Raw genomic sequence first — 16,635 nt, 5'->3', positions numbered from 1 at the left:
TTTTAATAGCACTTTGATATCATGGAAGTGGTTTCCGGAAAAGTTTATGTATACAATAAATAAAATATATGTAAGACAATTAAAATAATATAGGTTTAATGGTTGACAATTTGGCAGAATTATGGTCATGGAAATATATCTAAGAGATTTAACTGAAATTAATTATTATCAAAGCCTCGGCGAATTAATTTCAATGAGTCCCCAATGGTGATTAATATTTGATAATATTTTTTTTCGAAACTAATATTTTAAACAAAAATAAACATATCCCTTCTTTTTCAATTAAACCTGAATGAGATGCCGATTTGAATAACAATATCATATAGGATTTTAATATAATAATTGACCGGTATTTAACTTAATAAGTTATAAGTTATTAAATTGATTAATGATTGATCATCAATCGACACTCAGCGTTTAAAATAAGATGATCATTGACTGTCAAAAAATAATAAAATTCAAAGCTTCATAACTAATTCAGTTTCAGTTGAAGACTATTGGAATATTTTTGTTTAAAACTTCAATGTATCAGATTTATTTTGTTAAATAAGATTAGAAGATTTATAAATATTTAGACCGCACAAATTTTTTACAGCAGAATATTTATCGACTTAAATAATATAAAATATTCTATATTACAGCACTTAAAGCCTTTTTTTTTTAATTTGAAAGTAAGTACGTATAACTAGATTTTTGCTTTTATGTCCAATTAAAATGGAAACCCTATACATTAAAATTATTTTTCATTAAACTTCTTTTGAAATTTTCAGTAATACTCGTCTGAAAGACCTTGCGTATTTGCTTTGTATACGGTCTTTTTTGTGTGCATCGGAAAAATTGGGAGCTAGCTGATTTTGGAAAATATCATTTAAGACGTGGTTTATGTTTGTCTTGAAATAACTTCTGAAATCAGTAGACCTAAATTACGAAAAGGATTGAACTAAAGATAATTTTATTTGCTAACGTATTAAGAATCATGATGCATTTCTGCTTATCTAAAAAATCATTTAAAAGTTCAATTTTTATAATTATTGTATATATATTTATAAATATTTTATATAGTATTTTATATATTTTTTATAATTATTTAAAAACTATTCTAATATAATCAAAAATCAAACTTTAATTCTTACATTGATAGCTACTATTATGTTTATGGAATCTTATTTTCTGTTATGATGAATAGAAACCGTATCATGACTGTTATTATTTCAAATTTCTGCTAAAAATTTCTAATCATACTTTAAAAAAAACAAAAATTATATTATAAAATAAATTGATTAAAATGCTATTTCTTACAAAACCTCTTATCTTCGTAATTTGGCTCGATCTTTAGATTTTTAATTTTCAAAATATTTTTCATTTTTTAACTCAATAATAAAAGCATATTTTTAAAAATTAATATTTATTAATTATAAATTTATCTACTTTGAAATATGACTGTTACCATTTAAAATTTCTGTTTAAGAATTTCTAAAAATTCGTTAAATATACATATATTATAAAATAAATTAATTAAAACACCTTTTTGTGAATTATATTTCTTACATTACTTCTTGCTTTTGTTAATTGGTTCGATTCTAGATTTTTTATTTTCAAAATATTTATTCATTTATCACTTCAATGATAAAAAGTACATTTAAAAAAATTTAATGCTCATTATTTATAAATTTATTTCGAAAATGAATATTTATTTTCAAATATATAGAACTGACTAATTAAAAAAGCTAACTAAAATTTATTCTGTGCGCCGTAACCTCAAGCATTGATTCTTTACTTCTGAACTATCCTCATTAACCATTGCAGAAGTATCCAACTACCGTGGCATTTGCTCAGCATGGGGATTTTACCACTATCGCACATTTGATGGGAGCGTATACACATTTCCATCATCTTGCTGGTACGTTCTAGCAGCCAATACTGAAAATAATTTTGCTATCAGTTTAAAAAGTGTGTGCACTCATCAACAGTGCTATAGGATTGTTGCCATTCAACGTGCGAATTACAGGTATAGATTATTTTAAAAAAATTATTTGTTATTAAATCTTACTTTATTTTATTATAAATTGTAATCAACAATAAGTCGAAGTCTGGCAAAATTTTGTGGGATTGGGAATACATTACCAGCCAATACATCTTTTGCAGCAGGAAATTACCTTTATGCATATTTTAAATGCTACAATATGAGATTAAGTTTTAACAATCACGTCTTGTTTATAAGATAGGACAGTAGTCTAATTTACTTCAAAATATTAAATTGGCTTAAGGTTTTGGCATTAAATAAAAATTAGCGTTTTTCAAACATATTCAGTAAATTATTTTAATTACTCAAAAAATGCAATATGAAATCTACAATTGTCAAAAAATTTTAAAATAAAAAAAGTAAAACTTTAACAAAAGAAAAAAAAATTGGTTTACGCCGATTCTTTTGTTGGACATGCTTGAATAAAATGTATTAAGCAATTCCGTTTCTTTACATATTTAACAATAATCTGCCATCACATATACCTTGTTTCAGGACATAAACCCCCCACTGTGTTTAATATTCTGACGAAATCATATATCCTATTCTTAACAAATGTCGACAAGATTTAGAGGGAAAGTTCTAAATGGTTATACAATTTATAAAGTGCCATTAATTACGCCAATGGAATTTTTTAACTTTAAACAAGTAATTCTTGTATATGTATATAAGTTTATTTCGTGTGTCTCAGAACAATTTGAATCAAATTTTATATTTAGATAAGGTTTTGTTTTTCCAATTTATCTAAGTATCTTTCCTGAAAAAAAGGGATTTTACACAAAAATTATTTTTTATAACTAAATAATGACGTATGGCTTACTTGACCACCATAAGCATATCAGAAATGGAGTAGTGGTTAAGGGCTTCGGACTCTCATGCATTTTTCCCATGTTCGACCCCACATTTTCAGTTCAACTAGACTTTGTTTAAAATCAACATCATTAAAGTTTTTACTCAAGCTATAAACTAATACATGCAATATAGTTTTCAGTTTCATATTAACCTAGAAAGAATGTTAGTTACTGGAATGAGAGAGATCCCACCTTTTTTGCTCTGAATTATTCGTGTGCTTCAGAAAATATGTATTTTTTATCTGATTTGCAGACCATGAAAAGTTCCGTTTTGAATTATTTTAACTTATGCTGCGCACACTGAGGTATTTTTTTATGCATATAAAACAAGGTATGTTCCGATGAATACCATTCAAGAACTTTTGTGTTCGTTTTCGCTATAATAGTACTGTAGGCAAGATAATTTTGATTCTATCGATTAATATGCTCAGGAATGGAATTTTTTTGTTCCAATAATGAGTGTTCTTTTGACTTTCTCTTATACGGAGCATACAAAGATAATTTTGATTCTATCGATTAATATGCTCAGGAATGGAATTTTTTTGTTCCAATAATAGTGTTCTTTTGACTTTCTCTTATACGGAGCATACAAAGATAATTTTGATTCTATCGATTAATATGCTCAGGAATGGAATTTTTTTGTTCCAATAATAGTGTTCTTTTGACTTTCTCTTATACGGAGCATACAAAGATAATTTTGATTCTATCGATTAATATGCTCAGGAATGGAATTTTTTTTGCTCCAATAATAAGTGTTCTTTTGACTTTCTCTTATACGGAGCATACAAAGATAATTTTGATTCTATCGATTAATATGCTCAGAAATGGAATTTTTTTGCTCCAATAATAAGTGTTCTTTTGACTTTCTCTTATACGGAGCATACAAAGATAATTTTGATTCTATCGATTAATATGCTCAGAAATGGAATTTTTTTGTTCCAATAATAGTGTTCTTTTGACTTTCTCTTATACGGAACATACAAAGATAATTTTGATTCTATCGATTAATATGCTCAGGAATGGAATTTTTTTGCTCCAATAATAAGTGTTCTTTTGACTTTCTCTTATACGGAGCATACAAAGATAATTTTGATTCTATCGATTAATATGCTCAGAAATGGAATTTTTTTGCTCCAATAATAAGTGTTCTTTTGACTTTCTCTTATACGGAGCATACAAAGATAATTTTGATTCTATCGATTAATATGCTCAGGAATGGAATTTTTTTGCTCCAATAATAAGTGTTCTTTTGACTTTCTCTTATACGGAGCATACAAAGATAATTTTGATTCTATCGATTAATATGCTCAGAAATGGAATTTTTTTGCTCCAATAATAAGTGTTCTTTTGACTTTCTCTTATACGGAGCATACAAAGATAATTTTGATTCTATCGATTAATATGCTCAGAAATGGAATTTTTTTGTTCCAATAATAGTGTTCTTTTGACTTTCTCTTATACGGAGCATACAAAGATAATTTTGATTCTATCGATTAATATGCTCAGAAATGGAATTTTTTTGTTCCAATAATAGTGTTCTTTTGACTTTCTCTTATACGGAGCATACAAAGATAATTTTGATTCTATCGATTAATATGCTCAGAAATGGAATTTTTTTGTTCCAATAATAGTGTTCTTTTGACTTTCTCTTATACGGAGCATACAAAGATAATTTTGATTCTATCGATTAATATGCTCAGAAATGGAATTTTTTTGTTCCAATAATAGTGTTCTTTTGACTTTCTCTTATACGGAGCATACAAAGATAATTTTGATTCTATCGATTAATATGCTCAGGAATGGAATTTTTTTGCTCCAATAATAAGTGTTCTTTTGACTTTCTCTTATACGGAGCATGCAAAGATAATTTTGATTCTATCGATTAATATGCTCAGAAATGGAATTTTTTTGTTCCAATAATAGTGTTCTTTTGACTTTCTCTTATACGGAGCATACAAAGATAATTTTGATTCTATCGATTAATATGCTCAGAAATGGAATTTTTTTGCTCCAATAATAAGTGTTCTTTTGACTTTCTCTTATACGGAGCATACAAAGATAATTTTGATTCTATCGATTAATATGCTCAGGAATGGAATTTTTTTGCTCCAATAATAAGTGTTCTTTTGACTTTCTCTTATACGGAGCATACAAAGATAATTTTGATTCTATCGATTAATATGCTCAGAAATGGAATTTTTTTGTTCCAATAATAGTGTTCTTTTGACTTTCTCTTATACGGAGCATACAAAGATAATTTTGATTCTATCGATTAATATGCTCAGAAATGGAATTTTTTTGTTCCAATAATAGTGTTCTTTTGACTTTCTCTTATACGGAACATACAAAGATAATTTTGATTCTATCGATTAATATGCTCAGAAATGGAATTTTTTTGTTCCAATAATAGTGTTCTTTTGACTTTCTCTTATACGGAGCATACAAAGATAATTTTGATTCTATCGATTAATATGCTCAGAAATGGAATTTTTTTGTTCCAATAATAGTGTTCTTTTGACTTTCTCTTATACGGAGCATACAAAGATAATTTTGATTCTATCGATTAATATGCTCAGAAATGGAATTTTTTTGCTCCAATAATAAGTGTTCTTTTGACTTTCTCTTATACGGAGCATGCAAAGATAATTTTGATTCTATCGATTAATATGCTCAGAAATGGAATTTTTTTGTTCCAATAATAGTGTTCTTTTGACTTTCTCTTATACGGAGCATACAAAGATAATTTTGATTCTATCGATTAATATGCTCAGAAATGGAATTTTTTTGCTCCAATAATAAGTGTTCTTTTGACTTTCTCTTATACGGAGCATACAAAGATAATTTTGATTCTATCGATTAATATGCTCAGAAATGGAATTTTTTTGTTCCAATAATAGTGTTCTTTTGACTTTCTCTTATACGGAGCATACAAAGATAATTTTGATTCTATCGATTAATATGCTCAGGAATGGAATTTTTTTGTTCCAATAATAGTGTTCTTTTGACTTTCTCTTATACGGAGCATACAAAGATAATTTTGATTCTATCGATTAATATGCTCAGGAATGGAATTTTTTTTGCTCCAATAATAAGTGTTCTTTTGACTTTCTCTTATACGGAGCATACAAAGATAATTTTGATTCTATCGATTAATATGCTCAGAAATGGAATTTTTTTGTTCCAATAATAGTGTTCTTTTGACTTTCTCTTATACGGAGCATACAAAGATAATTTTGATTCTATCGATTAATATGCTCAGGAATGGAATTTTTTTGTTCCAATAATAGTGTTCTTTTGACTTTCTCTTATACGGAGCATACAAAGATAATTTTGATTCTATCGATTAATATGCTCAGGAATGGAATTTTTTTTGCTCCAATAATAAGTGTTCTTTTGACTTTCTCTTATACGGAGCATACAAAGATAATTTTGATTCTATCGATTAATATGCTCAGAAATGGAATTTTTTTGTTCCAATAATAGTGTTCTTTTGACTTTCTCTTATACGGAGCATACAAAGATAATTTTGATTCTATTGATTAATATGCTCAGGAATGGAATTTTTTTGTTCCAATAATAGTGTTCTTTTGACTTTCTCTTATACGGAGCATACAAAGATAATTTTGATTCTATCGATTAATATGCTCAGAAATGGAATTTTTTTGCTCCAATAATAGTGTTCTTTTAACTTTCTCTTATACGGAGAATACAAAGAGAAATCGCCAAAAAATGCCAACTCTGAGATTTTCAAAATCGTTACTTTTTCGATCTTCACGAATCCAAGAAACACATCTTTGGAATTATGTCTATCTGTATGTGAATTGTGATCGAAATTGGACAGAAATTCACAAATTTTATGAAAACATTATATATCGGATCTCATCTGACTGGCTTAAGGAATTTTTCATTTTGTTTTATTCAAGGACAGACAAACAATTTCAGACACTTGTTTTCCGGATTCCGAAAGGTCTGAAAGGTAAAAATTCATCAAAATTTCAAACTCGAATTTTTGTCACGATTACAATACTTTCTCTTTGTGTATTGTGAATACGACAAACTAAAAACTGATTTAATATTTAAAACCAGCACATAAAAGGTATTCAAAATATTTTTATGCAATTGATTAATTTATTCATTCATTTTATATAAACTATGTATATTTATTCCAAAATTTCTAAATACATCTTCTTATATGTTCCCAATTTTTACGTTAAATATTATGCTTGTTAATGCGTTGAAGAATTTCGGAACAAATAAAATTCATATACGAAACATTATGAATCAGAAGGAAGTTAGAGAAAATTTCTACACCAGATATTTTTAAAATGAAACACTTTATAATACTACTTGAAATAATAATAAGTAATGATTATATTACATGCTTACAACTTCTTGTCTACACCCCTGATCTCACACTTTTCGACTATCATGTCTTCAAGTCTCTGTCTGAAGCCTGTTGATTTATTTTCAGACTAAGACGCGTATGAAGCCATGGATAAAAAGTTGAAAAACTAACAGAAAAAATATAATTTTTGAATGAACATGGGAGAGTGAATTTGCACAAGAATGTGTGTTTGATTCTTAGACGATTCACTTAATGTTGAAGATTCGCATTTTGATTCATCCTTTTACATTTTTATAGATATTTGATTTCTTATACTGATGGGATTATTCGCAATCAGGAACAATTATCGATTCCAGTACAAGATGAGAATCTTGTTGTGGAATACCTTTCCAGGTATTTGGTTATTAAAACACAATTTGGATACACTATCTGGATCAACGACGAGGCAAGTACAATCCTTTTATATATTTTCTGCTATTTAAATCATATTATGAAATTCGTATTTCAATGCATTGTATCCAATATTTATTTAAAGATTATTGGTTATAACGTTGTAAGGGACGAATCTAATGGATGCGTTACATCCATTATTTGCAATGTGTTTCAAAATGTTCTTTTAACCAGCAAATTTTCCATTCTGAGAAAATAGCAAAAATATAAATTTCTCGAAAATTTTATATTAACGAAAATAAATAATTGAATTTCATTTTTAATGGGGATAAAGAAACAACAAGAACATTATTCAGCTCAAAATATCATGAATACCATAGACGTTTAGCACAAAAAGAATCGCATTTTTAAAATGTCATCAATACTTCTTACTTATAGTAAGACAATGTATTCCATGCATTAATTTTACTTGCAGGAAAATGCGATGCTTTTCTTTTCGCGTACTCAAAAACCGAATGTTTCTACTATAGCATTTTAAAGGAAAAATCACACACTTCACTTCCTCTTTTTGTATCTCTTACATTTCTATCATAAATTATTGAAATAATTATTTTAATATTTTTTGAAATTCTAAATACAACATACAATTTTGATTGTATTTATTTTATGAAATTAGAGATTTAATAAACATGGTCATTAAGTTGACTTTTCAGTTACTTCACTAGCAACATGTTGATAAAATTTGGCGATTTGGCAATGAATCAGTTCCCATCATGGAAATCAAATGGTTCTCAAAAGTGTTAAAAACAAGAAAATTTGTTAAAATGGTTGTTTCTGATATCTTATTCATGAATTACAATTCACAGAAATCGCGAGCGACATTTTTATATAAGCGACAAGCGACCTTCCACATTTTCCCATTAAACTGTTCTTTCTATTCTTTCCATTTAGGCTACCTATTGATGTAAGAAAAAAAAACATTCACAGAAACATATATTTTCTATAAATACAAAATACTAAATTTTCTATTTTTGTTTACATTAGCTGTCTTTCGCTGCCAATTGTTTTACCTGGATTAATGGTTACAAGAAAAAAATATTCACAGAAACGTATATTTTCTATAAATACAAAAATGCCAAATCCTCTATTTTTGTTTGCATTAGCGTCTTTGGTTTTACCTGTATTAATGGTTACAAAAAAAAATATTCACAGAAACATATATTTTCTATAAATACAAAAATGCCAAATCCTCCATTTTTGTTTACATTATCCGTCTTTGGCGACTAGTTGGCTTTGTTTGGATTAATGGTTACAAAAAAATTTCAATTATTTCCTCAGTAAAACTTTTTTAAATTTCAAATTTTGATAGACTTGTAACTTATTTCAAAAGCTTACGCCATTCATTGTACTTTTTTTTTGACATTTTTGTACATTCAATCGTATCACAGTAAAGACTTCAAAAAGTTTTTCTGCGGCACTTTTAAAGTTTTTCTTCATTTCTTGATTTGCGAACATAAACCTTAAATTTAAGTACAACAAAATATCAATAAAAGCCTATCCCACAAGGAAAGGTGAACCAAATCTTAATATCTTGATCGTAACAATGGAAAAAATCAAAATGTAACATTAGTAGCAATAGTGCGAGAAGTTTGAGTTTCACCTCAATAATGAAAGAAATCATAGTAAAATATGCTTAAAATATTTTAAATTTATTAAAAATACTAAAAAGTGTTATATGGCAAAAAAATTTGATATCATTGCGAAGACATTTTATTGAATTTAAGATATTGTAAGAGTCGTTTTTCATTTGCAATATTTTCGCCAAAATTTCATTTCATTTAATTTTTAATTCATTAAAATTATAATTAAAATTTCAAATAAATCGTTCCCTGATGCACATTCCCTTCCTCTAAATATATGGCGAATATGGTTGGCCCATATATGGCCAAGTTAATTGCTAGACCTCTTACAAGTTTGTTGAAAAGTACATAGTTGTTTTTTACCCATGATGCGTGTATTTCTTTTTATCAACCCTAAGACAGATATTTCAAATTCAACAGAGCAAGATAAATTATGATTCATTTTTCACAACCTCTCGCCAGACGTCATGTTAAGTGTCAGAACTTTTGGCATTCCGACAATGTAATTTGTCTTAAAATTCTGTCACTCAAATCTGAAAATAACAACAGATTGGAACAAGCAGAGGACAAAAGTGACATTACTTACTTTGACATATTAGAAATTAACGTCAAACAAATGGATTGTGTTTCAGAAAATGTTAAACTAAAGATTCAATTTCACGACATTTGGCTATGTAAAATGTGTTAATGAAACATTTTTAGCCATTTTATTTTGCAACAAATTCTGTTAGTTTGTTTGCAATTATAAAACATAGGATACATTGACTTTGAAATTATTTCATCTAATATTTAAAAAGCATGTTATAATTATTAGAAATCTAATATTACATAAATTCGAAAAAATTATGTTCTTTTCAACTACAAATAATGGTTAAAAAGTTATGTTTCCTGACTGGTATTCAAATCGTATTGGAGAATATATCCATGAGAAAATACAGGAAAAATTTCTTATAATTCTTTCTGATGTTCAGTTGAGCACTCCTAATAATGATAAATTTAAAGAGAAAGTTTTCTTATAAAAAAATAAGATTTCTAAATTTGTTGATTGTTGTAATTTAAAGATTTTGTAATTACTCAAATATATTAAAAGTATTATAAAACTTTAATAAATATACAATTTCAGAAATAAAATGATATTATTTCATAAATGATGAATTGTAATTTCATGACTGATGAATTGTAAAATGTATTACAATAAGAATACGAAAAATGTTTCATAAATTATTTTATTTTATAACGAAAAAGAAACATTTTTATACACAAGGCCAAACCAATTTATTTATAAATCTTCAATTAAATATATCATCTTGTTAATTTGAAATTTTTCGTTTTATTTATATTTAAAGAATCTAATGTGTATATTATTCAAAATAAACTTTTTTTCAGACCTTAAAATATAGCTAAATCTGATTTCTTACTGGAATTTGATATAAGAAAAGGGAATGATGGAAATATTTCTTAACTTTTAATAAACTAATAGATGTAATTAAGTTATCGAAATTTTACTGCTACTTCAAGAATTTCAGATTCAAATTGCTTTAAGGCGCAGTTTAAATTTTGGAAATCTATTCATTCCAATCTAATACACTAGAAGAATACGTTTTTTTATACAATGAAAAATTTTGGAAATATGCAAGAAAGCAGTTTTTTGCCGTTGTTGAGAACATTTTGCTTTAGAGTTGGTTAAAATGTAGCCTAAATATGTTCAAATATTCAATTACAAAAATTTTTTATCTTAATAGTCTGTAAGTAATTAAGATCTTAATTTCTCAAAAACAAAATAATAAATATTGAATTGGATATTACTTTCAGATAAAAAAAATTAAGAATTAACTATATTTTTAATTATAACAGATCACTGTAGTCTTGAAACTTTTATCAGCTTTTTATAATTTTCTTCCTGAAAAACATTTCCTAGGAGCCTTAAAATAAATTACTAGCTTAAGGAACACAGTTCATTTAAGGTTATGTGTAAACAAAATTAATTATTAATGCATTTTATGATAGAAGATTTAATTGCACATTTTCAATATGAACTGGAACGTAAGGTATGAAATCCTAGTTTTGTCCTGGAAGCTTTAACAAAAATAATTCTCTTCCAATTAGTGTAATATTAAGAAAAGAGTAATTATCACTTTTTACAGTGCTTTTTTTAAAGTAATGCAACAAGATTGTTAGATTAAAGTAAATTTGTTTCTACCAAAAAAATTTGGCGAATGAAGGCTTGCCAAATTACTTGAAAAAAAATCTTTTTCCAAAGTAATTTTCAAATTCAAGAAAAATTATATTTTCCTCTTATATCAGTATTAAGAGAGCAACCTTCTTTTTATACACTTCTAAATTATATTCTTATATTTTTTTAAAAAAAGTTAAGTATCCTCAAGCGAAGTGCGAAACCATTTCGCAAAAATTACGAAAAAAATCAAGCAGCTGAAGAAATTCCTTGCTTTTTTTTCTTTTTTTCACACCAAGAACTGACTCTTCTGATTTTTAATTTTAAAAATTCTCCTTTAGTACTTCAGGCAAAATTCCGACTTCAGGCAAAAAATTGATAGTCGTTCTCCTTTTGGAAAACTTTCTTTGAAAAATAAAAAAAAAAATGTTTCATGTGAACACCTTTTTTCACATCTGTTTTAACATTCTATTTTAATAGCAACGTCGCTGTGGGTTCATAAAAAGAAACTTTCATGATAGGTGTTATTAATAAAAGGGTTGAATTTATGATTGAAATCTACTTTATTTTAGTCATATTTATATACAATTTGGAATTAAAACGAGAACAATTTTAGGACAGACTTTATAAATGCGGCCCATGGTCTTCTGGCATGATCGGTAACAAAATTCCCTCTTATCTCCAAATTTCACTCTCACCAGTGGAGGATAGTTTGATATTAAACTCACTATTCACAAAACCATTTACATTGTACATATTTCATTGAATACTATTTCGAACTGAACTCTTCGCCCGTAAAATCAAAATTTTACAGCCATAACAAAAGGAGGAACCATAATTTTTAGTATTAATACCATAAATATATCTTGATTTAATTTTCATTATTCTATAGCAAAAAGATCTTCGTACGCATATATCGGTAAATAAAATTTCAGAATTCAAGGTGCTTACATTTTTAGGTTACTAATTAATCAGGCGATTAAATAAAGGATACTAATACAAAAACTAAAAGCGCTGTGAAAACAACAACAATTGACTCCCAAAACCAATTGCCTTACTCGTCATAATCTGATTCATTGCCTAAAATTCATACTAAATTCACTGATTAAAAGAAAACAATTAGAAATTATAACAAAAGAAAAAAATTGACTTAACTAAATTTGATTATTTAAATTCAATTAATTAATTAGTTAAAAGTGCATTAAAGTAGAGTGGCACCACGTGTATGGATGAGATAAACTCGATTCCCATGTGCAGCATCTTGCTTCCATATAGTGGCTGTGTTGGCCTCATCAATGATGGCTGGACAATTCTCCTAAATAAAGGATTGATCACTGGGTTGGTGATGGCTACAGACAATAGTGGTTATTTTTCTGTCTACAACTTTTCTTTACAACTGGGTACTTTCTTCTTGTTTTAGAATGCTAATTTATTAGTCGATTAAATAAATTATACTATGACGATTAAATAAATGAAAAAAACTAAAAGCGCTGTGACGAAAGTAATAAGTAACTCCAAAAATCAATTGCTTTACATGCGACTCTTCATAATCTGGTTTACTGCTTAAAATTCACAATAAATTCACCGAATCATACTATAAAAACAAAACAGAAGTTATAACAAGAGGAAAAATTATTTGACTTAAAAGATGATTGTTTTAAAATAAATAATTAAAAGATACTAATAAATGATGTAAATTATATAAAGGAGAGGACACTACGTATATAAATGGGTAAATTCGGCACAATGTCTTTCATATTGTAGCTGTGATGGCTGGACATTTCTCCTAAATAAAGGATTCGTCAATGGGTGAGTGACGGTAACAGACTAGATAACAGTACGTATTTTTCTATCTGTATCGATTCTTTGCAACTAGATACTATAGTAAAGTCCAGATCTATCTTTATGATTATCGTTTTGTACTTCTTGCTCGCTGAGTATAGAGTCACTTGGAAACACAAATTTAAATACATAAATCTTGCATTGTACTGCAAAATTCGGTTCAATGGGCATCTATCTTCCTGTGTTCTTGAAGAACATTACAACTTCAAGTTTTAATTTCTTATTTCTAATTCTTTAGTAATAATGTGATCAAAATTAAAACTGTATCACAAGTTATATGTAAATATTTTGTTCTCCCGTTTTTGTATGCTTGGAAACTCAAAAACAAAATTCGTTACTCGTATATATATATATATATATATATATATATATATATATATATATATATATATATATTGAAAATATTATTTTTTAAAACTTCTCAAATACAATATCTAACATATTATCATATAAAATACGTCATTTCTGTCAAAAAACATCTTGATGAACATTAAAAATAAAGATATGTTTCAAATTTTTGCACAGGAAGTTTCTGGAAGTAAAATTTATTTCTGCGAGCTATATAAATTGAGAACAAATTGAATGGATTTACTTAAATTGCCAATCAATAAATATAAGAAAACATAGTTAAAATCCATTATAAATTTATTTTTTAGTCTGTCTTTCAAGTGTGGAAAGACCAACTTCCAGTTAACAAATAAGAACTTGAATCTTTCATTATATTATATAATATACATAAATAGCTCATCTTATTTTGTTAATTCTTTTTGAAGATTTGACAATTTTTTTTTTTTGTATAAAGCCAATTTTCAAATGATTTCAATTTTAAAAGCTAATAATACAGTTAAAAGGTAAAAAATTTATGTATTAGATGCTGATAAATGTTATCTAAAAATTTTTAAGGACTGCACTGACAAAAGTACGATCTGCGATTCTTACGATCTTGTACAATATTCAAAATGGCATAAGTTTTTGTACAGTATTTTACAATATTCTACAAGGAATGTAGTATCGCACTGCTGCTGTTGAATATCAAACGACATACATCTCTAACACAGTGCTGAATACTGTACATCTTCTGTATGAACTTCTGGGTCCAATAATTATTCTTTAATATTGAATGATATTGTACGATACTTAGATTAAATATATTATCTGAATATCGTATAATATTCAGATAATATATTTAATCTGAATATCGTATAATATTCAGATAATATATTTAATCTGAATATCGTATAATATTCAGATAATATATTTAATCTGAATATCATATAATATTCATATAATATATTTAATCTGAATGTCATATAATATTCAGATAAAAATATTATCGAATATTACTCGAAAATTATCGTTTGTTGAAATAAAAATACCAGAATTGCAAGCAGTGCTGAATAGTATTATATAACATCTATCAGTAAAGTCATTTTCTTTGCGGACAATCTTCTTTTACAATTTATGTTAAAAAACGTTCAGATGTTGAAAACATTTAGAACCTGGACAATATCTGTAGGTTTCATAAAAGGATAAATTTATATCTGAAGAGATCAAACATCTTTTTGTATCTTTTCATAAATGTGATCCCATAAAATCTTCGAATTCTTGGTTTCGAATTCAGTATTATTTGTTAGCGTAATCTAAAACAGAATGCGGAATATTTTATTAGAAAAGAAAGAGCAATAAAAGTTTCTTATTGTTTTTAATATCCTGTAATTCTGCATCCTTGGAAGGGAAAAGAAAAAACGTTTCTTCCTCGCACAGCACAAGAGGTCTTTGAATATCACACTGTACGTCCATTGAGAGCTTTTACGTTGTTTGAAAATCACGTTTCTTACCGAGGGAACTCAGCTGTTTCCAAATGTCTTATAAGTTTGCTTTTATTCTTTGTATTTCTAGGTGTATTTCTTTAAATGAGCTATGAAATGCACCTGCTACTCCTTCGGTCAACAGAATGAATTGTTTCTCTTGTCAGAAGATGTAAGATGAGTTGCAAAATTGCGTTAGCTACCTTCTTCCCCCATCCCCTTTCTGAAAGAAATAAATGTTGCCTTTTCGTAAAACTGACTTTTTTCTTCTAGCTTTGTTTTAAGATTAAATATCCAAAATAAAACGTTTATAAGACATAAATATATTATGGAATAGTCGGATAATTGGTTGATAAATATTAGCATATCGTTTTTTTTCTCAAATGAAATTAATCAATGCAAGTATAAAGTAAACAAGTACTTATTTTTTTATTTCCTTATTGGATATTTCTTGTTTCCGAAACTTTTAAAAACAAATACTTCGAGCAATTTAATGTGTCATTCTATAGAACGGAAAATTACATTAAAAATTTTATTTTCATTTAATTTTAACGGGTGATTTCTTTTATGAAAGAAGACATAACCTCTTGAAATCTATATATTTAATATAATTGCCAAAACCAAAGAATCTGTGGTGGTAACATTATAAGCCAGTTAACAACTTCCGGAGAAGAGTGTACACTTTTGTCTAGTGGCTTTGTTACTCGGCTACGAACCCTAACGTTGCGAGTTCGAACCTCAACCCGCACATTGGTGACCCTGGTTCTGAACAACCGCATCCTTCATTCAGCTGTCGTGGCTCCATCTACCGGCAGCAACCACTCACACATGTCGCCGTCGCCCGCCATAACACTTGGCGCGATTACAACGTTCGTCGCTCGCCATAACGCCTGGCGCGATAATCACGTTCGTCGCTCGCCATGACTGGCTCGATAAACTCTACCGACTCACTGGTGGGGGACTGTTGTGGTGGTAACATTATAAGCCAGTTAACAACTTTCGGAGAAGAGTGTACACTTTTGTCTAGTGGCTTTGTTACTCGGCTACGAACCCTAACGTTGCGAGTTCGAACCTCAACCCGCACAAATCGTTTCATTATTCCAACCACTGGTTTGATTTCGATAATTATCTGTTACATAATATTATATTATTCAATATTCAACAATATTATACAATATTGTGAATATTATTTAACATAATATGAGTTGTAGATATTTCATTAGCTCTTATATATCCCCCAGCACCCGCATTCTCGAGATAAATCTTATGAATATTACTTAATTAAACATTCTCTATGAGAAATTAAAATCACAGCAATCCCCCAAAGTCAAACAGTCTTCCAATTTCGGCCATTTTTATTTTATATAAATGATGATTCCCAGATCATCAATTGTCACCTATTTTATCTCTATTTAAATTTTCTAGATATAGAGCAAAATAAAACCTTGATATACTCTCTAGTTTCAACAACTAATTAATACAGGCTGTTTTTTTCCCTTTGAATAGATAGATTGTCGTTCAGAGTGTACTTTTTTATGCAAGTATGATTTAAAATAGTATTTT

The 16,635-nt window shown here is 27.7% G+C and overlaps 1 protein-coding gene across 2 annotated transcripts in view; it reads left to right on the top strand.

Moving 5' to 3' along the window:
* The window catches only part of LOC129981119 (uncharacterized), a 472,677-nt gene that overhangs the window by 174,529 nt on the left and 281,513 nt on the right, over positions 1–16,635 (top strand). For both annotated transcript variants that reach the window (XM_056091801.1, XM_056091800.1), the window contains 2 exons: positions 1,807–2,008; positions 7,517–7,664. In XM_056091801.1, the coding sequence (XP_055947776.1) occupies positions 1,807–2,008; positions 7,517–7,664 (350 nt within the window). The remainder of the gene's footprint in view (positions 1–1,806; positions 2,009–7,516; positions 7,665–16,635) is intronic.

Source organism: Argiope bruennichi, chromosome 8, assembly GCF_947563725.1.
Source record: "Argiope bruennichi chromosome 8, qqArgBrue1.1, whole genome shotgun sequence".
In the NCBI taxonomy this organism is placed as follows: Eukaryota; Metazoa; Arthropoda; class Arachnida; order Araneae; family Araneidae; genus Argiope; species Argiope bruennichi.
Note: the sequence above shows the minus strand (reverse complement) of the source record. Positions and strands in the feature narration are given on the sequence as shown.